The 27884-nt window shown below is 35.7% G+C and overlaps 2 protein-coding genes across 15 annotated transcripts in view; one reads left to right on the top strand and one right to left on the bottom strand.

Moving 5' to 3' along the window:
* Positions 1 to 24078, bottom strand: part of Iqcb1 (IQ motif containing B1) — a 54502-nt gene extending 30424 nt beyond the window's left edge. For 2 of the 13 annotated variants that reach the window (XM_087576225.1, XM_087576227.1), the window contains exons 1-9: positions 24039 to 24078; positions 23468 to 23520; positions 20962 to 21073; positions 20586 to 20748; positions 15421 to 15550; positions 11267 to 11360; positions 7666 to 7765; positions 3137 to 3315; positions 883 to 992 (exon numbers count right to left, since the gene is read on the bottom strand). In XM_087576225.1, coding sequence (XP_087432351.1) covers positions 883 to 992; positions 3137 to 3315; positions 7666 to 7765; positions 11267 to 11360; positions 15421 to 15550; positions 20586 to 20748; positions 20962 to 21061 — 876 coding nt within the window. In that variant the 5' untranslated portion in view covers positions 21062 to 21073; positions 23468 to 23520; positions 24039 to 24078. Of the gene's footprint in view, positions 1 to 882; positions 993 to 3136; positions 3316 to 7665; positions 7766 to 11266; positions 11361 to 15420; positions 15551 to 20585; positions 20749 to 20961; positions 21079 to 23450; positions 23521 to 23986 lie in introns of all 13 variants that reach the window. The other 11 variants (NM_001437764.1, NM_001437769.1, NM_001437765.1 and 8 more) reach the window with 6 other exon arrangements.
* Eaf2 (ELL associated factor 2) overlaps positions 23133 to 27884 on the top strand; it is a 45460-nt gene continuing 40708 nt past the window's right edge. Inside the window, exons 1-2 of one of the 2 annotated variants that reach the window (XM_087575627.1) lie at positions 23133 to 23296; positions 27717 to 27811. Coding sequence is in view for 1 of the 2 variants with exons in the window: in NM_172047.1 (NP_742044.1) it covers positions 24306 to 24411; positions 27717 to 27811 (201 nt within the window). In the remaining variant the exon portion in view is untranslated. 2 annotated transcript variants of the gene reach the window in all.

Genomic DNA, 27884 nt, shown 5'->3' on the forward strand with positions numbered 1-27884 from the left:
ACAGAATGCACTCTTGACTGTTGAGCCACTGCTCCAGTCCATTTAGAATTATCAACTTGATTAGGCTTAGGTTATGTAAATTATGTTGACTATGTGTGGGTAGCGATGCAAATCTGTTTTAATTCTGTAAGCTTTTAGGATGCTGTTTTGAGTTTGTTCATCACATATATAATGTTGAAAATAGTTTATGAAAGTAAAGTTCTTTTTCTTTACTCTCTTCCTTCCAAATTTTTCCCTTCATTCTCTTGCCTAAAGTGTACTTCCTTTCAATTACCATTTGGTTTAGGATTTTAGGTACATAATAATAACATTTCCTTTTACTCTAAATATATATTTTATTATTTTAGAGTCTATTTTTCATATTTATTTTAAGGCCTCACCTGAAAATCATAAAAGTGTATCTCTTTCTACAGAAGTAAGTTAGCTGGAGCTTCTATTCTGAGTGCATGTTGAGGAAGTATGATAAAACCTCTCACATCTCAAACATAATTTTATTCATATAATTTATGAAAAGAAGAAATGTTATTTTGTATCAATGAATAAGAAGGCTCACCACAGGTTACCATACATAGTTTGTAAAATGATAGATTGCTTTTTTTATGAAAATCAAGTTTAAAAGGCTTACTGATAAAAGAGTAAATAGGGGATTTCATGAGACATCCTGAAAAAAAATGAAGCTGTTCAAATCTATAAATAGATATAAAGGGGAGACTGAAATTGTGTTTATGGGTAGAATAAATGAACTAATGAAAATCTTAAAACATATCTATTGGGTAGGAATAATAATTTTGCTTAAAGTGTTAAGAGAAGGAAAGCGAGGTATATTTAAGAAGAACCAAAGTTCACAGATATCAAATATCACACAAATTATTTTTATAATACCTGTTCTTCTACTTCCTGTTGGATCTTAGGGGTTAAAAGATCAACGAGCTGTCTAAGTTCTCGACTAAATTCTGTAAGAGTTTCCTGTTTATTTAGCAGACTTCTAAGTCCTGAAATATAATAACAAAACAAAACAATTATCAATAAAGTAAGATTTTTTTGGTATCTAAAAGTCAAGTTTGAAAATGAATAAATATAACAAGATGATTAAATATATGATTTTTCTTTTTCTCAACAATTTCTATATTGAGGTCTTTCCAATCTTCCTCTCTTCTGATCATTTTTATGTCCCTTACTTATGACATTTGAATATAAAAATGTCTAAATAATTGCAATAAATCAGAGAAAAAAGAATTTGTTTTCTTTTCAACACAAACACCTTAAGCTGAAACATTCTTAAGAAGATAAATTATAAGCACACCATCCGTGTATGCCTACCTTGTAGAAGCACTTAAGTAGGTTATTATTAGTTGCTATTAATAAGTTTTATTAGTCAATTTTTCTTACACTAACATCTATAAGTGCTATGACATTAGGACACTGCATTTTAATTCCCAAATAACACAGTATCATAAAAGGTACAATGTAACCTTTGATTCCTAAGCATGTGATATAACAAATGTAAATGAGCAAATAAAAATGCCTTTAGTGTACATCTGGTGCTGTCATTATATGGATCTTTGAATGCCTCATTCATTCTTTGAGATCCAACTCCTCAGCACCACTTACAACTACAAAATATCTTAGAAAACCTGAGTAAATTCTCCTGCTGCAATTTTTTTTTTCCTTTTTCTTTTCGGTTCTTTTTTTTTTTTCTGAGCTGGGGACCGAACCCAGGGCCTTGTGCTTCCTAGGCAAGCGCTCTACCACTGAGCTAAATCCCCAACCCCTCCTGCTGCAATTTTATCAGTCAAAGTAATGGAGAGGAATATTAAGGTCAATTTTACTTTTTGGTAGGGTTGCAGGTCGAGACAGACCTAACTATGTAGCTCTGGTTGTCCTAGTACACCATTATGTAGACCAGGCTGGCCTTGAGCTCACAGACATCTGCCTGCCTCTGACTCTCAAGTACTGGAATTAAAGGCATGATCCACCACACCTTGAATGGACATGCACATTTCTGTAGAAATCTAGTTGTAGTCTGTAGAAATCTAGTTGTAGTACTGAAATAAAAATGTATGCCTGGCATAATAACAACTAGAGATCTAATGCTGTTGCTTATTCTATTTCTTTTCCTGCAATAAATAAAATAACCAAGTTATCTATATTAATCACACATATGTTACTAAAATGTATTGTGAATCATCAAGATTAAAGTCTATTCTAATTGATTAATTAAACATATCCTAAAAAATTTAAGAGTCCCATGAAGCAGTCTATATTAAGCATATTTAATGAATTAGAAACCCATATTTTATTATACTGAATATAAATATATTGGTTAACAAAGAAACAACATAAAGCTAACAGATAATTTTGGATGGTAGTTGGGAAACTACAGTCTTTAGTAAATGACCTAATTTTTCATGCCTCTTATTGCATGCCTATAAGGATAAGAATATCCAATATACCAAAGGAATGTTATAAAAATTAAATGATTAAAAATAATAATAAAATGAATTAAATGTAAGTTTGGAGAATAGTCCTACAATTATTAAGTGTTCAATTAAATTAATACTCTCACACAAGAATGGTAGTTCTTTTACAATGAGTTCATTTACTCTCAAGATTTATGATTTCTTAATCAATGTGTCTGAGTTTGGATGTGAGATCTCTATATATATGATATATAAATATGTTATATAATATATTAAAATATATGAACATATCACATATATAAAATTATGTTATATAATTATATATGATATAAATGTTATATATTTTATATAATAGATATATTTTTAGTAAAGCAAGGCATTAATTATTAACTGATAATAATGCACAGTTCTAGTTTTTTCTCTAGAATAAATTCTGATAAGGTCATAGACATCTTTGCTCATTATTTTCTTAGTATTCAATATAAATATTTTTGTCAGAAAGGGAGTAAACATTTATTATAACACCATCAACAAAATATGCATGTTGGCTGTTGATCATATAGTGGTATCTGTTCTGAAATGGCATATGTTGTAATAGGTTTGTCTGTACAGTTCAGCTACTAACTTTTCAAAATATAAGGATTTTAACATTCATAAACTGTCAATACATTTTTGTCTTTTGGGAATACTAAGAAAAGAGAATATGTATGTCCTACCTTTATAGCAGGCACTTAGTCTCAGTAAAATCAAAATTTCCTGATGGGATTCAGCCAATACCAGTAGGAGCTTTGTAGCAGTACTTCTTATGACTGGACTAGGAGTTGACAAAAGCTTGAAAAGAATTTCATCTAAAATAGAATGCAGGGCTTTTCCTTCTATTTTGAGTAAATTACCACTAATAGAACAGAATAAAAAAGTATAATTAATAATTAACACATGGTTATCCAACAAATTTAAGTTTTAGTAACTTAAATACCTGTGTGTGGCCTAGTCTGTGAAGGTAGCCACCTTTTATTTTTTTATTTTTTATTTTTTTATTAACTTGAGTATTTCTTATATACATTTCGAGTGTTATTCCCTTTCCCGGTTTCCAGGCAAACATCCCCCTAATCCCTCCCCCTCCCCTTCTTTATGGGTGTTCCCCTCTCCATCCTCCCCCCATTGCCGCCCTCCCCCTAACAATCTAGTTCACTGGGGGTTCAGTCTTAGCAGGACCCAGGGCTTCCCCTTCCACTGGTGCTGTTACTAGGATATTCATTGCTACCTATGAGGTCAGAGTCCAGGGTCAGTCCATGTGTAGTCTTTAGGTAGTGGCTTAGTCCCTGGAAGCTCTGGTTGGTAGCCACCTTTTAAACCATATAACTTGGTTCTAAGAATTTAGTCTCTAACATATTAAGTCGACTAACATTTCAGATTTCCTACTGTGGGCAGGGACCATATTAGGTCCAATAGATAGTACAGAGCAGATAAAGGTCTCCTCTTTCTTCTCAAAGAAACTTGTCATAAAATTGAATATTAAACAAAACTCTAAGATTAAACAAGTGCTTCAAAACCTTCACAAGAGTGCAGTAAGATTCAACAATTAAATGATATACATGCGTTTAATTTATAGAGAACATTTTATTTCCTTTGGCATTTTTTTTTCATCTTTATTAACTTGGGTGTTTCTTATTTACATTTCGATTGTTATTCCCTTTCCCGGTTTCTGGGCCAACATCTCCCTAACCCCTCCCCCTCCCCTTCTCTTCTCTATGGGTGTTCCCCTCTCCATCCTCCCCCCATTACCGCCCTCCCTCCTTTGGCATCTTTTTAATTATAATTTTGCATTACTACAGTGAACTTTTTGTTTTGCTGTTCTGTTTGGGCTTTTGTTTTACCAGTCTTTTGCCAATTTGTTTTGATGCTCATCTCTCTATTTTAGTGGGACTTTGTGTTTCTTGATTTTTTTTTTAAGAGAGAGAAAAACAACATAAAGTTGGTTAGGTACTAGGGAGAGGTGGAGAGGACCTGAGAGAAACTGGCAAAGGAGAAAAATCTTGATAGAGCCAGACACATGTGGTTGTGGTGAAGCATGACTTTAATTCCAGCTCTTTGGAGGCAGACAAGTGAATATCTGAGTTCGAGGTTAACCTGGTCTACAGAGTGAGTTCCAGGACAGCTAGGGCTACACAGAGAGATCTTGTCTTGAAAAAGGAAAAAAAAAATGTATTGTTAGGTTTCACATCTGGGACAAATGGCAGAGGTGCCTATGTAACAAATATATCAAAGCAGTTGCTGGCTGCCAGGTTCTTTCTGCATCACTTAGTAGAGGGCCTGTTACAGGGTCCTCTTGACTGGCATACCCCATCCCCTATCCTAAACTTCTCCAACCTAGGGGCTGGGCTGCCCTTTCCTATATAATCCAACCATTTTGGCTACCTAGCCCTTCTGTCTACTCCTTGGGCCTTCTGGCTGCTACACCTGGTTCTCCTCTTCCTTCCCTTCTTGTATCCCTCTCCTCACTTGGCTTAGGGTCAGGTCTACTCTGGACTTTCCCAGATGTCCTTGCCTCTGGCTATGCTCTCCCACATATCTACAATAACCCTTCTTCTCCACCATTCCTAGGAACGCTTATGTTCCTTTCCTTTCTACTTCTTTTTTTCATTCAGTATTGTATAAAAAACAAATTGAAAAATGCAGTGTTAAAAACAGAACTTGTCTTTATCATCTAATTTAAGTTTGTGAGTATAAAGTTGTTCATATTACTCCTTTGTGATTTTTAAATGACAGTAAATGATACCATTCCTCTAAATTTTTACATAAGTTGCTCACAGCTCTATTCCTTTCCTAATTGCTTATGTTGTAGGTTCGTTTTATTCATCTTCTCAGATTCAGCTTATGGTTTCTTATTTTTTCTACTGTTTTCATTGACTTTATTAATATTGATTGCTTTCATGCTTATTATTTTCCTTCTTTGGCTTAGAGTTTAGTTTTTCCTTCTTTTCCTAGTTTACTTATAGCAGAATTAATGTCAAGATTTGAGATTTTCTTTCCATATTATATATAAAAATTCTCCTAAGTATTGTTTGAATTAAGATGTTCCTCAGAAATTCTCATGTTATTTTCACATCCTTTTATTTAAAGATAATTTCCAATTTTTCTTTCAATTTCCTCTTTGTCTTGTATGGTACTTAGTATATTTATTAAATTATTTGGGTACTTTTCAGAGATCTGCTTATCACTCATGTCCAACCTCGTTCCATTTATAGCCCAACTTTTTGTTAGTTAAATCCTCTTAAGTTTATTGAGAGTTGCTTAAAAGCACTGGATATGCCTTTTAAAAATGTTCCCCTGTATATGAAAGAAATGGATACATTTTTACATATGTAAGTGGACTGGCACTCTACTGTGTTTTTGAAGAGAACCCCTCTGTAGATCTCATATAGCTCTTTTTCCTAGTATTCTGCCTTGTGAAGTTTCGGCATCTTGTTTTCCCTAGATTCTCTTCTTTATTATTCTTCTTTTGTTTTTGTTTTTATATTTTATTTTATTACTTATTTCTTGAACTCAAATTTTCCTACTATATCACATCCTAAAAACTTTGAACTAATTCAAGGCAGCTGTGAAACTTTGTGTATAGTTTGGATCTCGAATGTACTCCAAGGCTCATGTGTGGAAAGCTCAGTGTCCAGGAAGGAGCTATCGGAATTTGTCTGAATGTTTAAGGAGTGGGATGTTACTGGAAGGCTTGGAGATCACTAGGGGCATGTTCCTTTCTCTCTTCTTATTTCCTGCCTATAAAGTGAGTAGCTTTGCCCTGCTACTTGTTCTCACTGTGATACTCTGTCTCACTACAGGTTCAAACCAGAGGGCAAATAGTCATGTACTGGAGACTCCAAAACCATGAGCCAAAATAAACCTTTTCTTTTTATAAATGTTATCTCAGGTAGTTTGTTACAATGGCAGAAAGCTAATTGCCATACTCTCCCCAGCCCCACTCCAGGCTTTCATTCATACACTGAGTCACGTTCAGTTTATTAATTGATCCTTCATAATCTGTCTCTTTTCCCCTAATGGTCCAGTAAATTTATCCTTATAATTCTGTTTCAATCTAAAGTAGAAACAAAGGTCTGGTGATTTTAATTTATTCCTATTCCCTATTACCATTGCCAAGGTTTTATCACTTTACTTGAGTTGCTATGGTTTCTTCCTCATTTTTCCCCCATTGGGCAACAAATTGAGGATATTTAACATCCAAGGCAAGTGTCCCACCCCTAGAATACCTCTAGTCTTCCAATTGTCTTCTTTATCTAGTTTTGTTCTCATCTTCTCTCCATTAGTAACCAGAGTAATAATACTGAAATGTAATCGGACCATATTCATCTACTTAAAAAAATTCTTCAATTTTTTTTGCCTACAAGATATGATGTTTTCTTAACATATAAGTTTTTCATAATGCAAGTCTTTTCAAAATGTGCTGGTCATATATGATACTGAACCTTAAATCCCAGGAGGATAAATCTTCTCTACTCTTCCCCCTCAGCATAATGCTTGCTTCTTGTCTCTGACTTTTGCTAATGTGGATACCTCTGCCTGAAAATCCTGCTTTCTCCTCAGTCTCACTGGACAACTTATCTTCAAAGTTTCATCTTGGATTTTAACTTCTCCAGGATACAGCTGCACTCAGTTTGGTTAGAACATAATTCTTAACACTTGTGAATAACATTAACATTGCAAATTAATATACCAAAATGTAATGATTTCTGTCTCAATACTCAACTGTCACTCATTGAAGACAATATTATATCTGAATAAACATTCTAAACACTAGGAGAAACACAGTAATTGTGGCCCATGATAGCTAACGAATAAACCCATATTCGAGTGAAATGATAAGTAATTCCACTATGTACATTCTTTCTGTTTGGATCTCAAGAAGTACCTATTACTTCCTTTATACTATTTTTAGCACATACTATGATATTTAGTTTGCTGCTTATTAAATATCTAAGTGAACATTTTTTACTATTATTCTAATATTTTTCTTTAGGTGTCACACCAATTCTCTTTCTAAGCCTGAAATTTTCTATAGCATTTAGATTATATTTTGATAACAAATTTCTAATCTTTTATAATATTTTATATTACCCTTTCCCAAAAGTCAATCATAAGAGAATTTAAATTTCATATATAAGTCATATATAGTAGGTTTTGACAAACTAAAATTAGTAATGCCTCTTATTAGAAGTTGTGTAAATTAAGTTACCTGTTGATCTGTAGTATATTCTGAAGCAGAGTCATGACTGTAGCTCCTATTTGAACATTGTCAGTTTGCAGTAGGTGCAAGAAATGATCACTCTGCAGTACTAAGAGAATAAAAAAAAAGAAATGTTAACAATTTTATAATAACCTAAGTAAGAATTTGTCTTTTTTAAAGTCAAATCAAAGTTTGATCATGTCTGCTAAACTTCTGGCATTGAATGCTCTATAATAAAGATTTTTATAGCTACAGGCAGTTTTAAAGGGCCATAAGTAAGAGTCATTCCATTTTTATGAAGTTAGTTATAGTCAAATGGGTCATCTATAAATACCAAGCGAAAATTTTATTATTACTTCTTTAAAATTGAAGATAACATCTTCTAAACCTGAATTTTTTTCTAGAATGAGTTTCACTGAATAAAAGTTTTCCCAGGTTTATAAATTTTAGGTTTCATTAGCCAGTTACAAGAACTTGGTGTTCAATGCCTACACAAGTTGCTTAATCTCTGTCCTGACCAGTTTTGTGTCAACATGACACAGGCTAGACTAGTCAGAGAGGAGGGATCCTCAATTGATAAAATGCCTCCACAGGATCGGGCTGCAGGGGCATTTTTAAAACTAGTAATTGATGTGGAATGACTTAGTCCATCATGGGTGAAGTAGCTCCTGGGCTGGTGGTTCTGGCTTCTGTAAGAAAGCAAGCTGAGTTAGGTCAAGTGGAGCAAGCCAATAAGCAACACCCCTCCATGACTTCCATACTGGCTCCTGAGTCCAGGTTCCTGCCCTTACTTTCTTCAATGATGAACATCGATATGGAAATATAAACCAAAGAAACCTTTTCCTCCTCAAGTCATTTTTCATCATGGTATTTCACGACAGCAATAGTAACCCTAACTAAGAAAACCTCCCATAATCTTCATTTCATCATCTTTGAAATTACAAATAAATAACTCTCATAATAGGTTAAGGCATAATGTTCTAGGTTAAGGCATAATGTTCTAGAAAAGATTATGTTCCCAATAAATGTCAGTTTCTGTTCCCTACATCAGTTGAAGGACAAGATTAATTAAAAGTAAGGTCAGGTATGTTATAAACTGGATCATGGAACACTACTGTAGCTTTCTATTTGTTCTTTCCCACACCAACACTGTTCTTCATTTATATTTATAGCCCAATTATTCATTATGTATCACATTATAACATGGAAAAAACATTTTGTTTTACATGGTTTCTTTAGTAGTAAAAAGTAAAATCCCTGTAACTACAATAAGTGTATTTTCTATTTGTGTCATATTCTACTAATGACTCTAGAAATAACCAGAAATTTACTAAAATCATATGGAATCTAGTTCATAAATTTTCCTTTTTCTCTGTTGAAAAGGACCTATCAATTTGTTTATTTTTTTGTAACAGAAATTTTAAACATACTTAAAAACAGACAGGATGATGTAATAAATCCCCATGAGCAATTCAATAAATTATAACCATCGATTCATAGCCGAACTTGATTTATGCTCCCAACTGCTTTCATTGTAAGTTGAAACAAATCAACAGATTATTTTATCCACAAACATTGCCAACATAGCCTGAAAACAAGACTGATAAACAAAAAAACATAACCACTGATATCCCTTAATGAAAATTACCTCTTAATTTCATCAAGGAGCCAGGTAAGTGTTCCAACCTCTAAACCACTGATATCCCTTAATGAAAATTACCTCTTAATTTCATCAAGGAGCCAGGTAAGTTAAGTGTTCCAACCTCTAAACCACTGATATCCCTTAATGAAAATTACCTCTTAATTTCATCAAGGAGCCAGGTAAGTGTTCCAACCTCTAAGTGTTTTGTGGATTTTTAAATTTGTTTCAATTAAGATTCTAGTAAGATCCATGGAACACGGTTATCTCTCAAATTTTAAAATATCAATTATTCTTCCATTTTTATTTTCTTTGTAATTTATTCAGAAAATAAAACCATGTAAATTGCCCTCTACCTTCTGCAGGTTTAATTCTGTCATTGTATTCCTGGAGTATAATTTGTTTCTTTGATTTCCTCTAACTTGGCAGTTGGCATTAGAGGATTGAAATGATGGAGGTTTGAATTTTTGGTTTTGAATTTTATCTGTGATGTTATGATAATGCATTGGGAGTATTTAGCTCTTTTTTTTAAAGATGTTGACAGACATAGATAGAGGATTACTACACCTGCTCATTCATGAGAGAGTGTAAAACAGATGCTACTCTCATGCCTTATTCATTTATTAGCTGGAATCTCTTCACATAGAGAAAGATTTCATTGATGTATATGGTAGAATAAAAGCTAGCTTTAGATTCATTTTTGTTCAAAAAAATATATTCTCTGGCAGGCTTCAATAGCAACACTTGGTGTATTAAACTTATAGTACAACTTTTAGCTGGTGTGTTAAACTTGTAGCTCAACTTTTCTTTATTTGGCTAATAGAAGCCTTTTAAACTAAAATAAAAATTCCTCTCCTTATCTGTTGAGCCAATTCACCAGTCCTAGTAGAAGTCCCTTTGTGTTGGCTTCTTAGTCCTTTGAATACTGAGAAAGTTTAATTGCTTTCTTTACATCTTGTATTTAAACCACTTCAAGATCATTTGTATACATTTCCTATCCCAGACCTACAAATCAGTAAATTTCTTCATAGGTGTGAAACACTTTATCTGGAAAACATTATTAAAAATACTTCAATATATACATTTGGTTTTTTGCTCAGTAATTTTATAAACATTTAACAAACTTTTGATAACTATATTATGGTTTCATATTAACCTTAGACATACTATCATTTTATTATAGTTCTTTTCAAAATGGAATATGGCATTTTAAAAAATTATTCAAGGATCTTCTTTCTCCTTTATATGCCTTTCTATCAAGTCTAAGTACTTTATATTTTTTTGGTTAAATAGTCTTTAAATTGGGAATTTGTAACAATGGTTGATATGTAATAGGAAAAAAGATAATACTTTAAAAAGTATTTAGTCACTAACTTAGCTACATGCCTACAACTGCCAAAAGTCCTAGTAACACTAACTCCATAGCCTTTAGAAAATGGTAAGTGATGTAGATTACAATCCTAGGAACGTGCTTTTTATACTCACACACATGAGCGATTAGGAAAGGATGTAGAACTAAATATCCAAGTGTTAATACCTGGAAAAAACTCCATAGTATAGCATTTAAGTAATATGATATTTTTCAAAAGAGTAAGTATTGTGCCATAATTATCATGAAGAAGGTTTTAGTCTTATGAAAACATTACATATTTAGAATTTTCAATGAAAAACAATATCCAATGAAATAACTTTGAAGCTTGGTAAAATTTATAACAGCTTGTCCTTTCAGATTATGAGTGAAACTCTATTTACATGTACATGGAAAATTTTCTAAGTCTAAAGCTAAATTTATAACACTAACTGTAATTTTAAAATATTACTTTCCTAAACAGTTCAAATTTAAATTAATCAATCTCTCAGATTTACTAAACATAAGAGAAAGTCATCTTTCAGAAACAGTTCCTTTAATTGGGCATTTATCAATCAAATGCTGCCTGTTATTAGTTACGTTAAGCAGTTCTTCTTTCTTACCATTCTGTATGAGTTGAATATGACCTCCCAATAGCCAGAAGAGAGAATCAGTCACAATTTGGAAAAAATGTAGTAATTTATCTTGCTCTTCACCCTTAATACAAAAGATAAAAACAATTTACTTTTCTAATCTACTTTTCTGAAGAAAAGACCTCTCCAGAGTAGTCAGCGGACTTGATTTCTGAATTCAATAGCTATTTATAAAGTACCTGAACTTCTTTGTTTTATTTCTTCATTTGTGCAACCTGCATTTTTAGTATATGAATATTCTCCAGACAAAGCAAGAACAAAGTAAATAGCTTAAGAATTACAGATGGATATCCTACAACTTAATGCTTGAAATGCATCAGAATGACTTGTGGAACTTTTAAACTACCCCTCTGCACATTCCAAATATACAGAATCTCAATTTCCAAAGTTAAAGTCCAGACACCTGTATTTTCATAGTTAGGTGAGTGACTTCGTTGTATAGCCAGGATTAAAAACCCTGGTAATATGGAAATGTAGCATGTAAGGCATTATTAATAGAACTGTTCAGTTCTAGTTTCTACTCTAATGCTTTATGACAGCAGAGAACATGCCATTTACTCCCCATTATAAGTCACTATCTACAATTCTTACGTATAATAAATGTTCCATTACTATATATCAAGTAAATAAACAATATTTTTTGTTGAAACTAATCTTGTGAAAAGGTGGTAATAGTACCACAACAGGAGACAAAATAGATTCCATTGACTTTGTCTGTCATTTACTGACTATATAACTTTACTGTACAGTTGTATAAACCTATCCAGATCCTGAATGTTTCTACTGTACCATAAAATTAATAGCAACAGTTAAAAAGTAAGGCAAATGAACAAACAAAATACACATTAACTTAAATAACATTAAACTGATTTCTTAGTCTATAAACTCCTTTTCTAACTTTATCCAAAAATACAATGAGAATGGACATAATTTTTTGTTGTTAATCTCAAAGAAATCTAGATGTCCAAACTATACTTTAAAAGCCTGTTAGATGATGTCAACCATTAATTTGTAACCACTGACACTTAGTTTGCCATTAAAACATTTCAAAGTTCTTGAATAGGTATTTTTCTCTTGTGATATGGATTTTAAAAACTAGTATGTAGCTTGGACCAGAATAGCTAATATATGTTCTACAATATTTTCTACTACTCACAAACTATCAAATTCTTAAAAATTTGCTTGAAGGGGTTGGGGATTTAGCTCAGTGGTAGAGCGCTTGCCTAGAAAGTGCAAGGCCCTGGGTTCGGTCCCCAGCTCTGAAAAAAAAAGAACCAAAAAAAAAATTTGCTTGAAAGCTTCTAAGTAGGCTAATGATCCTCAAAATTCCAAATGTAGAATATATGATCTCTGAGTTAAATCCTCTCCCAACAATATTTCTTATATTTGAACTAGCATATTGTCCATATTGTTAAATTCCTCATTTAATTCCATTAGTTTTGTTTTTAATATGTATGAGTGTTTTTCCATGCATGTGTACCACATCTAAGCATTGCCTGAGGAGGACAGAAGAGGGTGTCAATTATAGGAAGTTGTGAGCTACCATGTTTATTTGCTTTGATTTTTGAGACAGGTTTTCACTACCTAATCCTGGCTTACTTGAAATTCTAAATGAACCAGACTGACCTCAAACTCCCAGAAATCCGCCCGCTTCTACCTACAGAATGCTAGGATCAGAGGCATATACCACTATGCCCAACAAGAAGTGTTTTAGTCTTGACTCATAGTCAAGAAATACTTCGGGGCTGGGGATTTAGCTCAGTGGTAGAGCGCTTACCTAGGAAGCACAAGGCCCTGGGTTCGGTCCCCAGCTCCGAAAAAAAGAACCAAAAAAAAAAAAAAAAAAAAAAAGAAATACTTCACTCACAAAAAAACCTTTTAACAAAGTTTAATGGTGGACATCTATATTCCAGCAGTCAGAAGATTGAGGCAGGAAGATTTTGAGTTAAATGTTATTTGGGCTGCATAGTGAAGCTCTATCCTAGGAAAAAACACATGGAAGGAAAAAATGGAGAAAAAACATCTATCTCAATTGGCATGTTCTTTCCTATGTATATTACATTTATTATGTCATATATGTAAATATATCTGTTTTGTGCTGATTTCCACTCAGTAGCCCAGGCTGGCCTGGGATTGAGCAGTCCTACTGAGTCAACTTCCTGAGTCAACTTCCCAAGTACTAAGACCATGAGACATTTCCAGTCTATAATTTTTTTAATGGCTAATTAGGATTAGGAGTTGCTATAAACTATATGAGCTTGCAGCTTTGTCAACAGTATTGAGTTTCTATAAATGTCTATAATGAGACAACTATTGGTCAATTTCTTTAATATCCAAAATGAAATGACTCTTTTTCAAAGTAAAAGTTTGTCATTATAATCATCCCATATGCCATAGAATACCTTAAATTATCTAAATATTACGAAATACTCATTGATAAACTTTCCCTCATCTTCCTTCTCCTATTATCCCTAGCCAGTTTTCTAGTCCCAACTCCTATGTGATTAGCTTATTTTAGATTCTATATGTCACTGAATTTATACAGTATGTGACTTTCCAGCTTGGCCTACTTCACCTACTAACCTTCACTTCCTTCCATGATGCTGCAAATCCAGAAATTTCTCTTTTTAATTTCATTATTTATGCACCCACTGCTGAAATTTAGGTTATTACTATTTTTGACTATTGTAAATAGTGATGCAATAAACATGTTTTGATAATAATCTCTCTTCTTTTAAATAAATATAAGTCCAACAATGTAATACTGAACTATCACATATAATAAAAAAATCTTAAGAGTGAAATCAAGGAGGTGGAGAGATGGCTTAGTGGTTAAGATCACTGGCTGCTCTTTCAGAAGACCTGGATTTGATTCCCAACACCTGCAAAGATGAGAAGTCTTTGAAATTCAAGTTGAAATCTGAGTTCTCTGCTGTACCATTCTAGCTTAATGTAACTGACTGAAAAAGAATTAAAGATGAAGAAATTCTCAACTTCTGGTCCTATTCCTACTCTCAAAGTTAGGACTGAGGACTGAGCAAAAATGCACTCAAGGCCTGACTGTGAGAACAGTTAGATAATCTTGAAGACAATCACTTAAGGTCAAGTCAAGCTGTTAGGGGAAGAATGGGCACCATAAATGGGAAATTGATAAGCTAGTTATATAATTGATCTAGTTATCCACAAGAATGGAAGCAGAAGCTGCCAATACCAACCAATAAACTCCTAATGACTTCTCATTTGGCCGATTTTTTACTTAGACAGCAAACAGTACAAGCTACATGTTCTAAACTATCAAATATGTATACAAAATAGCTCTAACAGGTTTGGACATTTAAGAGTGGCAGAACACAAGGTCTTCAAAAATTTGCTTCTGAAAAGATCCTATTACAAATTCAAAAAATAATATGGCATCTGCTGCTGTTCTAGGTGTGGTCACAGATTCCATTTCAAAGTCTGATGTACTGATGTGGCACTTCTTTAGAGAAACTAGACTAAATGCAGAACATTTTTGAATTATTTTTCACCATGCTCTCCTCTTCCTTCCTCCCCTCCCATCCTCTCTCTTTCTCTGTATATAAACATTACATAAAACATAAAAGTATCAAAAATATTATATAGTTCCCTTAAAGTAAGTACAACTTTATATGTCAATTAAAAAATAAAAGCTACGGTCTAACTATCCCCAAGTGTCAGAAATTTGGTCTGGAGAGAAGTGATGCCATGGATATAAGTATATATGTATGTTGCCTCAAATTAAGTGGTAATACAAACTCTTCAAAATCATACAGTATTCTTTAGCTAACATTTACATTTTATAATGTAAAGACTAAGTTCTTGGTTGTAATTTTTGGGTAAAGATGTTTAAATTTACTACTCTACTTGTGTGTTCAGCCACATATAGCATATTTGAAAAATGACAGGGGACAACTTAGGGAGGGATAAATATGGTGCACATTCTTGTAATCCCAGTGCTGAGGAGGCTGAGGCAAAAGGGCTGAGACTCTCGAGACCTGCAAAGCTATAAATTGAATATGAAGCTAGCCTGGGCTAAACAGTGGAACTTTGTTTCAGGAGAAAAAAAAGAATGAAAATTATTTGGCCATACAACACTAAATACATACCTTAGTTGCATTGATAAAACATGTTTGCAATCGTCTTCCCAGGACAAGAAAATTTTCGGCAGCTGATGGAAGTAATTCCTTGTAAAATTCTTCTCCATCTTCTCCTGGCTCTAATCCCACACAGCAATGGCTGACATAAGAGAACAATTTTGCGTTAATAAATAAATATCATTTGAATATTCAAACTTCCATAGGCATGGTACCTTAATGAGTCTCATCAGTGTCATTCTTTTGTTGACAAGCCAATTAAGTAAATTTCAGCTTTCTAGGGAACTAGACTGTGAAATGGACCTTGCTTGCATTTTAGTTCCAGGTTCACATATCCTAAAAACAAATATGCTGGCTCTGTAAGAAATGAAAGATGTGCCCAGGTGATGGTGTATGCCTTTAATCCCACACCCTAGAAAGCAAATACAGAAAGATCTCTGTGAGTTCAAGGCCAACTGACTTGGTTTACAAAGTCAGTTCCAGATCAGTCAAGTTTACACAGTAAGACCCAGTCTAAAAAGAACAAAAACCAAACATCAGAAAGAAAGAGGTCAAGGGAAGGGAGAGAGGGAGGGAGGGAGACAGAGAGGGAAGGAGGGAAGACAAAGTGAAGAGAGAGAAGGAAAGAGAATAAAATAACATGAAAGACACTTGGTTTACAATCAAGAAGCCAAATCCAAGAACAAATCAAAATGATCGTCCATCATGATCAGGCAGGCTTCATCCCAGGGATGCAGGGATGGTTCACTATATGGAAGTCCATCAACATAATCAACTACATAAACAAACTCAAAGAAAAAAAACCCACATGATCATCTCACTAGATGCTGAGAAAGCATTTGACAAAATTCAACACCCCTTCATGGTAAAAGTCTTAGAAAGATCAGGAATTCAAGGCCCATACCTAAACATAGTAAAAGCAATATGCAGCCAACCAGTAGCCAACATCAAACTAAATGGAGAGAAACTTGAAGCAATCCCACTAAAATCGGGGATTAGACAAGGCTGCCCACTTTCTCCCTACCTACTCAATATAGTACTTGAAATCCTAGCCAGAGCAATCAGACAACAAAAGGAGATCAAAGGGATACAAATTGGAAAGGAAGAAGTCAAAATACCACTGTTTGTAGATAATATGATAGTATACTTAAGTGACCCCAAAAAATTCCACCAGAGAACTCCTAAACCTGATAAACAACTTCAGAAAAGTGGTAGCAATATAAAATTAATTCAAACAAATCAGTAGCCTTCCCCTATTCAAAGGATAAACAGGTTGAGACAGAAATTAGGGAAACAACACCCTTCACAATAGTTAAAAATAATATAAAATACCTCGGTGTGACAATAACTTCAAGTCTCTGAAGAATGGAATTGAAGATCTCAGAAGATGAAAAGACCTCCCATGCTCATGGATTGGCAGGATTAATATTGTAAAAGTGGTCATTTTGCCAAAAGTTATCTACAGATTCAATGCAATCCCCATCAAAATTCATACTCAATTCTTCATAGAGTTCGAAAGAGCAATTTGCAAATTCATTTAGAATAACAAAAAACCTAGGATAGCTAAAACTACCCTCAACAATAAAGGAACTGGGGGTGGGGGAGATTACTATTCCTGACCTCAAGCTGTATTACACAGCAATAGTGGTAAAAACTATATAGTATTGGTACAAAGACAGGCAGGTGGATCAATGGAAAAGAACTGAAGACCCAGAAATGAACCCACACACCTATGGTCACTTGATCTTTAAAAAAAGGAGCTAAAAACCATACAGTGGAAAAAAGATAGCATTATCAACAAATGGTGCTGATTCAACTGGAGGTCAGCATGTATTAGAATGCAAATCAATCCATTCTTATCACCCTGTACATAGTTCAAGTTCAAGTGGATCAAGGACCTCCACATAAAACCAGATACACTCAAACTATTAGAAGAAAAAGTGGGAAAGAGCCTTGAACACATGGGTACTAGGGAAGTTTTCCTGAACAAAACACCAATGGCTTATGTTCTAAGATCAAGAATCGACAAGTGGGACTTCATAAAATTGCAAAGCTTCTGTAAGGCAAAGAATACTGTCAACCAACAGATTGGGAAAAGATCTTTACCAATCCTACATCAGATAAAGGGCTAATATCCAATATATACAAAGAACTCAAGAAGTTAGACTCCAGAGAATCAAATAACTCTGTTATAAAATGGGGTACAGAGCTAAACAAAGAATTCCCAACTGAGGAATAACGAGTAGCTGAGAAGCACCTTAAGAAATGTTCAACATCCTTAGTCATCAGAGAAATGCAAATCAAAACAACCTTGAGATTCCACCTCACACCAGTCAGAATGGCTAAGATCAAAAACTCAGGTGACAACAGATGCTGGTGAGGATGTGGAGAAAGAGGAACACTCTTCCACTGTTGGTGAGATTGCAAGCTGGTACAACCACTCTGGAAATCAGTCTGGAGGTTCCTCAGAAAACTTGTCACAGTACTACCTGAGGACCCAGCTATACCACTCCTGGGCATATACCCAAAAGATGCTCCAACATACATCAAGGACACATGCTCCACTGTGTTCATAGCAGCCTTATTTATAATAGCCAGAATCTGAAAAGAACCCAGATGACCCTCAACAGAGGAATAGATACAGAAATTGTGGTATATTTATACAATGGGGTACTACTCAGCTATTAAAAACAATGACTTCATGAAATTCATAGGCAAATCAATGGAACTAGAAAATATCATCCTAAGTGAGGTAACCCAATCACAAAAAAACACACATGGTATGCATTCGCTGATTTGTGGATATTAGCTCAAAAGCTCAATACAATACACAAACCACATGAAGCTCAAGAAGGACAACCAATGTCTGGATGCGTCAGTCCTTAATAGAAGGGGGAACAAAAATATTCATAAGAGGATGTACGGGGACAAAGTTTGGAGCAGAGACTGAAAGAATGGGCATTTAGAGCCCACCCTTGGGAATCCAGCCCATACACATATACCAAACCCAGACAATATTGCTGGTGCCAAGAAGTACATGCTGATAGGAACTTGATATACCTGTCTCCTGAGAGGCTCTGACAGAGCATGACAAATACAGAGGCAAATGCTGGCAGCCAACCATTGAACTGAGAATATTTTTATAGTTAGGAAAGACTCCCATTAGGGAGTTAGAGAAAGGATTGAAGGAGCTCAACAATACCAACCAGTCAGAGCTCCTAGGGACTAAACCACCATTCAAAGAGTACACATGGACAGACTCATGTCTCCAGCTGCATATGTAGCAGAAGATGGCCTTGTTGGGCACCAATGGGAGAAGAAGCCCTTGTCTTGTCAAGGCTGGACACCCCCCCTCCCCAGTGTAGGGGAATGCCAGGGCAGGGAGACAGAAAGGGATTGGTAGATGGATGGGGGAACACCCTCGTAGAAGAGAGGGGGGATGGGATAGGGGGCTTATGGATGGAAAACCAGGAAAGGGAATAATATTTGAAATATAAATAAATTTAAAAAATCCAATAAAAAAGAAAAAGAAAAATGAGAGATTTCAGGGTATTAACTACTATCACCTTAAAGGCAAAGAATATCTTGACCATTTAATTCATGTTCATTTCTGTTAACTGATGCATTTTAGAATCTAATAGCTAAAAATGTCTAGGGTGAGGTTAACTGTCAAGGAACAAAGATAAGAAAATCAAACACTCTAATTTCAAACCAATTCCTCTTTCCAACAAACTGTTTTCTTGCAAATTATCTGCCTGTCTAGTCCTTGTAGCAGAAGGGAAAACAGTAAAAACACTAATATACTTATAGTAGGAACATTTTATAATACACAGTGAAGAAGAAAAAGCCCTTACAGAAATATTATTTTCTTAAAACTATACATTAAAGCTAATCCCTGGCTACAAGTTGAACATCTTCAGAAATAGCAATGATAAAAGTACTTGTACCGAAAAAGAGCCTTCAACCCAAAAGTAGATATTAGTATGATAAGTAATCACTATTGTCTAAATCTTTTCAACAAAATGTATATACACTGATAAACAATGACAATTACAAATTGAGCATGTTAAAACCCTATTGGCTAATGCTTACTATCAAGTTTTTACTTTCTCTTTAGTTCTTAAAATTAATTACCATATCTATATGACAGATAACATTAAGAAAAGAAATATTCAACCAATATTGTCATAAGCTAGCATATATAATCAAAACAAAAATATAAGCACTTATTTACTTATGTTAATCAATATTGTAAAAATCTTGAAAATTAAGTATAAAAGAATATTACATAAATTTGTTAACTTTTTTTTTGTAACTGCATACTTTGAATTAGGCCTTTATGTAATAACAAAGTAGAATTAAGCAGTTTAGAAAGTTAGGATCTAAGACAGAATATTGTAAGTATGAAAAAATCTCTCCTGTGAGGATAGTTCATTTAAAATCAAATGCAGTGGGCCTGGAAAAATGGCTCAGTAGTTAAGAGCACTTGCTACTACTATAAAATACCAGAGCTCAAATCCAGAACCCACGTGCTCTTCTGTTCTCTATGGATACCTGTACTCATGTACACATGCCCACACCGAGACACTGACATATACATATAATGTAAATAATAAATTTTATAAAATCAAATGCAAGTGGAAAGATTAACTCAGTTACTGAGAGCAGTTTTTCCTTCATCACCTTCTTTAAAACATCATTTTGATCTTTCTATTTTTAATATGGCAGTAGAAAAGTAAATGCTGCTTCTAAATTTCATGTACAGGATTAGGGCTACCTAATGAATATGTATTTTAAATAGCTATATCACTACAGATGAAATGAAGTTTCTACAATTGTTCTACAGTTCTTTGCTCTATACTCCATTTTGTTCCCTAGTCATTGTGTTTGTATCAAGTATCACTGCGACACAATCTCTAAGTTTTCCAAGTACAGAGCTTTATTCATTTCTTCAAATATCCCTGAGTCAAAAAAGAATACATTAGCTAACTGAGACTCAAGTGGCAAACAAAAGACATGATCATGTGTAAAGATCTTAGAACAATCAACTGAAACTAAAATTACAAACAATAGCATACAATGGGAAAGCCATGGCAGATCCCAATTCTTAATAGAATGACAAGTAAAAAAAGAATTACTGAAAATTAGAACAATCTAACCTATTTGCTTCATTTTACCTTAGTATCTGTGTCAGCTGGGAAATTGTAGACCAACCACCCTGGATTCGAGAAGAATCTTGACTGAGGACCAATAGACAGTATTGAATGAGGTCATAACAATATATATCTTGCTTGACTTTCTTTAACTCTGAGCTTCCCAAAGGGGTGTTGTTTATTATTTCTAAGGAAAAAGAAGATAAGATATACTTATTCTTGCTCAACTCATCTAACAAGGACTTGTATTTATATGTTGTTATCATTAAAAATATAGCAAAAAGAAAGGGCTATTTCACAATGTTAAGATTTCTCTGAACGAATTAGAATACTAAAATTGAGTCATGACAGAACCAGTATTTACTTAATGTCTTTCCTAACTATAAAAATATTTTCTTACCTTTTAACTTCAATAATATAACAGGGACATTTTGTTCAGGACTTTTCGCTACTTCAGCAGCTAAAGACAAGATCCTTGGGTCTGTACCCGCTGGCTTCATTTTTTCTACCACCTATGCTTAAACATAATAATCATTATAAAAAGGTCAAATGTAAGAATCAGAAATTGTATCAGCTTCACATTTACTCTATGCAACAGTTCTAGGATAGACATCATACAGGAGAAACAGATTGTACAAAGAGTTGATATGGCAGGCTTAAGTACAGCTTTCTCTTCAAAGGTCATTTTACAAGGCTGGCCATTGGCTACCATCTAGAATGTGGATTTCAGAAGGATTTTTATTATTGTCTTATAAGCTTGGATCACTGTGCCAAAGCTATTATAAATATAATGGTTGTGGTAAATAAACATGTTTTCCTTTTAGATTCTGAGAATGTTGTTATATGCTTTGTCTGATTTTCAATACTTAATAAGATACCTGAGGTATTTTATAAAGAGGTTTTTTTGGCTCACAGTTCTCGAAGTTCAAGGGCTTTATGTCAGTGCCCTGGCTTAGTTCTGGTGAAAGCAGTCTTGGCTTTGCCATATTACAGATGCTATGTAGTATGAATAGAAGAGATATAGCACATGATACCTGAGAGAGACTAAGAAGGGGACAGGCCTTTTTATAACAGTCTTCTCTTAAGAACTATCTAAACTCTTACAATTCCTTAGAGGGTGGTGACCCCAATGATCTAATTATTTCCCACTAGGCTTCACCTCTTGATGGTTCCACTATCTCTAATTATTGGCAAAAAAACCAATCTTTCAACACAAACCAGTAATAATTCTGGTCACTAAGTATCTAGTAGCAAATACTTTACTGGTGTAGTCACAACTGTTTTCCTTAAGAAATTATGTGTATCCTGCAATTCTACTGGGAGTAGATCTTGGAAAACTGAGCCTTGTTTCCTGTGGATTTTTCCTATATGATCTTTTCACTTTAATGACTGTGCTTTACATATCTTCACTATAAATTACAGCTACAAATAAGACAATATATGTGTTGAGTCCTCTGAGCCCTTCTACCTAATCACTAAATCTGGAAACGGTATGGAAAACCCCAACATACTAGACCTGAGAAGTGTCATGAAATTATAACAAAATTAAAAGTTACTTATAGTGTATCAATTCTAAAATTAAAAAGCCCATACATCAACTTTCTTATTAGACCTTTTCTATATAAGCCCTAAGAATTTGAAGCTCAATAATATCATTAATATAAAACATTTTAATTAATAAAGATAACATATAGCATTTATTATGAGGTAAGAACTGTGCTAATTGGGTTTTGATGCATTATTTTATTCTTACAATGGGATTATGAAGTAGTGCTCATAATCATCTCAAATGTGCAGTTAAGAAAAATAGAACTTAGCTGGACATAGTGGCACATGCCTTTAAATCCCAGCCCTTGGGAAACAGAGGCAGCTATGTCTCTGTGGGTTCGAGACTGATCTCTACATAGTGGGTTTCAAGACAACCAGAATTAGATAGTGAAACCCTCTTCTTGAGTAAAATGTAAATCATTAACAGACAAACTCACTGAAACTATTTTAAAGAAAGTCCAATAAAATTTCTAGCATGTAGAAGATGTAAAACTTTCCTAGAGAATGCATGTTATCTTATTCTTTCCAGTGACTACATTATTCTACCTGTTCTTTGTAAGAATTCATCAAAATACATTTTAACGTTCCCTTCCCTGGTAGCCATTCATGTTGCAAATTATTTTATACAATATGGTAATAAAATCAATGTGAACGTATATCCACTCACTTGTGCCACTGAACAAACCCCTCTGGACACTAAATGGCCACAAAGTCAACCACCTGGGTTTCTCTAAACCAATGGTTTCATCTGTGAACGTAATAGCCATTCCTTGTCCCTAGACTTCAAAATTTAGAAGGCAATCCCCAATGATAAGTCTAGAAATATGAAAGTACACAGAGCGCTCTGTGTAATGTTTTACTTGCTTGCATGTATTAACTCATTTAACCGTCTCAACAATTCCAAGGGATGGGTGTTATTTTTTACACAGCTACTATTATTTCCCCAATTCTAAAGATAAACACATTGGTTTGATTTGTTTGCACGAAATCACATTAATAGTATGAAGCTGACGTAAAAGCCCAGACATTCTGCCTTCAGAACCTTCATGCATAAATATCACACGGAACAGTCTCCAGGTATCTTTAACGGGTTGAAGGAAAAAAAAAAAATCACCCATCCGCCTGGAAAAATAAATTGACAATTCTACTGAAGGCAGAAGCGGTGAAAGCATTGTCTGATCACACAGGTAACCTGAAAAAAATCACCTGAGGGGGCAACTTCACTGTCTACTTTCTCTGAATTCTCCTCTAATACAGTGAACGCCCTCTCCTACTTCCTAACAATTTTGTGAAGTGTCAGGAGGGGGAGAAAGGCAATTATCAATCAATTAATGCTCTTACCCTGTTGCTAGGCTGACCTTTGAGGAATCAAGAATCCCAAGGCCGTGCCCTTCACTGCTTCCAGGAATCACTAGGGCAGAAACAAATGCCAGAAATGTACAGCAGTCAGTTACCCCTAATCCTATGCTTCTCGGTCTCCTCTGGAAACGCCCCCTCCTCAGGTCCTGACTGGGCAGGAAAAGCGTGCGCATTTAAAGGTTAAAAAAAAAAAAAAAAAAAAAGACAAAAAACGTCCATCAAAGGTAACTGCGCCGCTTCCAGAGGCTTCCAGTCTCTGGTCACAACACCTGAGGGGGCGCGGCTGGGGTTCCAGAACCGCCTCGGAGCAACTAGGCCTCAGGAGGCCAGAGGCTGGGCCCGGCCGCCCCCCCTCCTCAGCGTCCGTTTCCACACCAAACCTGCGGGCCCGGCGCGGAGGAGGCCCACGCTCCCGTTAGCAGGCCCCGCCAACCAGTTCTTCCCTACGTTCCTGGCGTCCTAGCTTCCCCGTCCCCTTGGGCCTTCTCCCATCCCAATCGCCACCTTAGGTCTGTTACCTCATCTTTTCCCCGCGTTCGTCCACCTCAGGGCCCGACCCGCACAGCGTACCTCAGCGTGGCGGCCTTCGCCGAGCTGTGTGCGTCGCGACGCGGGAAGGGGGCTAGGGGCGGGGATGAGCCCCAGGCGAGGGGCGGAGCAACTGTCTCCAGACAGCCAATCAAGACTCGGGGCGCTCCAAGGGGCGGCCGCACGCGTCTGGAGAGAGATGAACGGAGCCCGCCCCGGTTCCGAGCTCAGGCTCGCGGCCAGTGCAAGCTACTCCAGAAGGCTGCGGCGGCGGGACAGTGAAGGCGAAGCGGGAGGCAGAGGAAGAGGATGAATGGACCAGCGGGACTCGCATACCTCGACCGTCGCGAGCGGATTCTCAAATTAGGCGAAAGTTTCGAGAAGCAGCCGCGCTGTGCTTTCCACACCGTGCGCTGTGAGTGCGGACTGTCCGGGGTACCCCGGGTGCCTCCTGGGATGGGAGGGTGGTATGGAGACAGACTTCTCAGGATTCTGTAACTCTGTCCTCGCGGCTCTTTGCTCCCCGGGAGACCAGATGACAGCGTGATCCATTAACCCGTTGTCAGCCTCTGTGCTGGCACCTGGCGTCCCGCAGGTGTAGGAGAACCTTGGAAGGATTTAAGAGAGACTGACTGGCAGGAGAGGAAGTTTTGTGGGGGGATCTGCAGGGGCCGCTGTGGAGACTAGCTTGACAAGTGAATGATGAAGAGTTTGGAAAGGTGACAGACAGGTGGAACAAAGGACCGAGTGCGGGACAAAAGTGATGTTTAGAGGCCACAAGGACACTTCTTCCCCATTTTCACTTGTCCTCACTCTGGCTGATGAGGCTTCCCAGTGGGGAGAGATTGACAGCTGTCTCAATCATTTGTATCTCTTTTAGGTCTCAGATTTCGTGGGCAGCTAAGCAATGATTGATTATCAAAAATTGAAAGGTTTTTTTTTTTTCCTACTTTCTTTACTTTAAAAATTTACCTCCCAATGTTTCTATTCTTCGGTTTTCTTTTTTGTTCTCTGCGATCTTTTTTAGTAAATTACTTTTAATGTTGTTGGAAAAGAGGTTATAATGAGCCTTCTCGGTTCAGTAATTAAATGATATACCAGTATGAAAAATGTAACTTAATTTTGTATGTAAAACTTCTTTTTTGCATAATAGGCCGCAGAATTGTAGTGCGTAAGAGAAACATCACTGAGTCGTGACCTCTTGTGTGTGTGTGTGTGTGACAAATTGTAGATTTTTCACACCTTTTCTGCAGCCTAGCTCTTCTTTATTGTCTCATTGTCCTACATTCCTCCACCTTTCTGTCTCTTTCCTTATAAAGTTTATATTCTGAAACACATCCATTTAAAACTCAGTCTTCAGAGTGTAAGTTGTAAACAATCTAGTTATAATTTAGAGTAAGGGTAGGAAAAACCAATGGTTTTAACCTGCCATTGATCTACTTAAACTTTATTTAAAAAAAATACTTTATTAAGCAAAAATAGCATGCTTTGGTGGAATAAATGGGAGAAGTTTACTAACAGAACTTCAGTGGTGCCCCTTGTTTATTTTGCTCTGTATTGCCATCCAGAGTGCTCGCTCTCTCCCTCTCTCCCTCTCTCCCTCTCTCCCTCTCCCTCTCCCTCTCCCTCTCTCTCCCTCTCCCTCTCTCTCTCTCCACCCAAAAGCAAGATACTATTCTTATCTGATCTCTCAATGTCCCTTTCCTGTGTCCTTTTCCTCTTCCTTCTCAGGAATTCAGTGATATTTTGTTTTTCAAGCTGCAAGGTTTAAGATTATGAAAAAAAGTTATAAAGATAGAAATATGTATTTTTATGTATATATGCAGGCCTGATTCTACATATGTGCACCACATTATGCAGTGCCCTCAGAGACCACAAGGGAACCTCAAATCCTTTGTAACCAGAGTTAACCTTGGTTAACCTTGGTTATCAGTGACCTGATGCTGATGCTGAGAATGACCCAAGTTCTCTGCAAGAACAGCCAGTCCTCTTAACTGCTGAGCCATCTCTTCTGGCCCTTGGTGTATATATCTTTATAGCTTAGGTACACATTCTCTTCTTCCAGTTACAAATCCAAAATTAAGTGAATGAAATACAGCTTTTGAAAAGTGCCTTTGCGGGTGTTTCAAAGACTTTTATTTATAGTTTCTTTGATTAATTGATTGGTTAATTTCAGTGTTAGAACTCAAATCCAAGGCCGTGAACATACTAGGCAAGCGCTCTGTCACTGAGTTACATCCCGGCTTTACAAAGGTTCTTAAAATGTTGAAAACATATTTTCCAAGTCAGAGCCACAAGAGTGACAATAAACAAGAATATGTAAGAAGACAATGGTAATAACAAGTACAGAATGAGCAAGTTTGGATTCCACACTTAGTCCTACAGAAGGCTTTAAAAATGTGGTGTCTCCCCCACCCCTATTCAATTAAGTATACCATCACATAGAATCCTTTTAGGTTTATTTAAACAAAACCTGCCATTATCCTTGGCAGGGTCACAGTTTATTTCCAGTGTGACCTTCAGTCTTCATAACTCAGTAAGGAAAGGACTCTATATAATATAGAATTTGACATTTATGTAGAGCAGGTGGACCTAATTTACACCAAACACTCAAGCCAGTGTTATTTGAAAGCATTATTTTTGTCTCATGTATGGAATAAATCTTGCCTGTCTTTTACACTAGTGCTTCAGATAAGCCTGGCTGTGAACCCTGAACTTCAGCAAACCTGTATGTAATGTGACTTTTAAAACATTCCTTGTTGGGGATTTGGCTCAGTGGCAGAGCGCTTGCCTAGGAAGCGCAAGGCCCTGGGTTCGGTCCCCAGCTCCGAAAAAAAGAACCAAAAAAAAAAAAACCATTCCTTAAGCTTTCAACCACAGTATTCATTTGTGAAAATGGTAATATCTACCTTCTGGATTCTTTCCTAGAGAGGTCCTAAAAACCTAATATGGTATTTAGAACGTGGTAAAGAGTAAATAATAGTTACCATTAGTTTTTATGAGTTCTATTCAATTATGTATGAGGAGTTCTAATGCATGCAACTTACTCAAATGTAACAATGACAACATTTGCAACAAAGATTCATTACATACAGTTTGAATGCCTCATTAGAATGAATTCTGGATTTGGGCTGCCAGCAGCATTATAATTTATATCTATGTAAGGGCTAATAATCAGTAAATTTCCTGTTTTCAGTGACACCATTTGTTATTATCACAGAATGAGCTGATAAGTAATGACTACCATAAGGTCATTTTCTATTCAAGTGGGCCTACCCACCAAAAGTAGTAAAGCTTTAGTGTGAGTAAATATCAGGAATTACCCTAATTTAAACTAGGATTTGATGGCATTGATAGTTCTTTGACCAGGGTGAACTCTGACACCCTTCCCTTGCTATGACGGATTGTACTCTTTAAACAGTGACCCAAGGGATTTAGCAGTTAAGGACTTGCTGCCTTTCCAGAGGACCTGGGCTGGTTCCGAGTACCCACGTGGCACATACACCTATCTCTTACTCCAGTTAGATCCACTGGCTTCCTTGGGCTCCTACACATGCATACATGGAAACAAAGCATCCACACACATACAATAAAAATAACTGGACAAAACTACCAGTGAACCAAAATAATCCTCTTAGTTGCTTTTGTCACTATCTGTTCACAGTCATGAGTAATACATTGTGTTATCTTAATAAAATTGATATTTGTATCTATTTTTAGATGACTTCAAACCTGCTTCTGTTGATGCCTCTTGTGAAGGAAATCTTGAGGTTGGCAAAGGTGAACAGGTGACAATAACTCTTCCAAATATAGAAGTAAGTAGTTCTCTATATGAAGATGAAAGAGGTCTATTCTAAAGGATATAAACTAAACATCAATGAAAATATT

Source organism: Rattus norvegicus, chromosome 11 (genome assembly GCF_021556685.1).
Source record: "Rattus norvegicus strain SHRSP/BbbUtx chromosome 11, alternate assembly SHRSP_T2T, whole genome shotgun sequence".
In the NCBI taxonomy this organism is placed as follows: domain Eukaryota; kingdom Metazoa; phylum Chordata; class Mammalia; order Rodentia; family Muridae; genus Rattus; species Rattus norvegicus.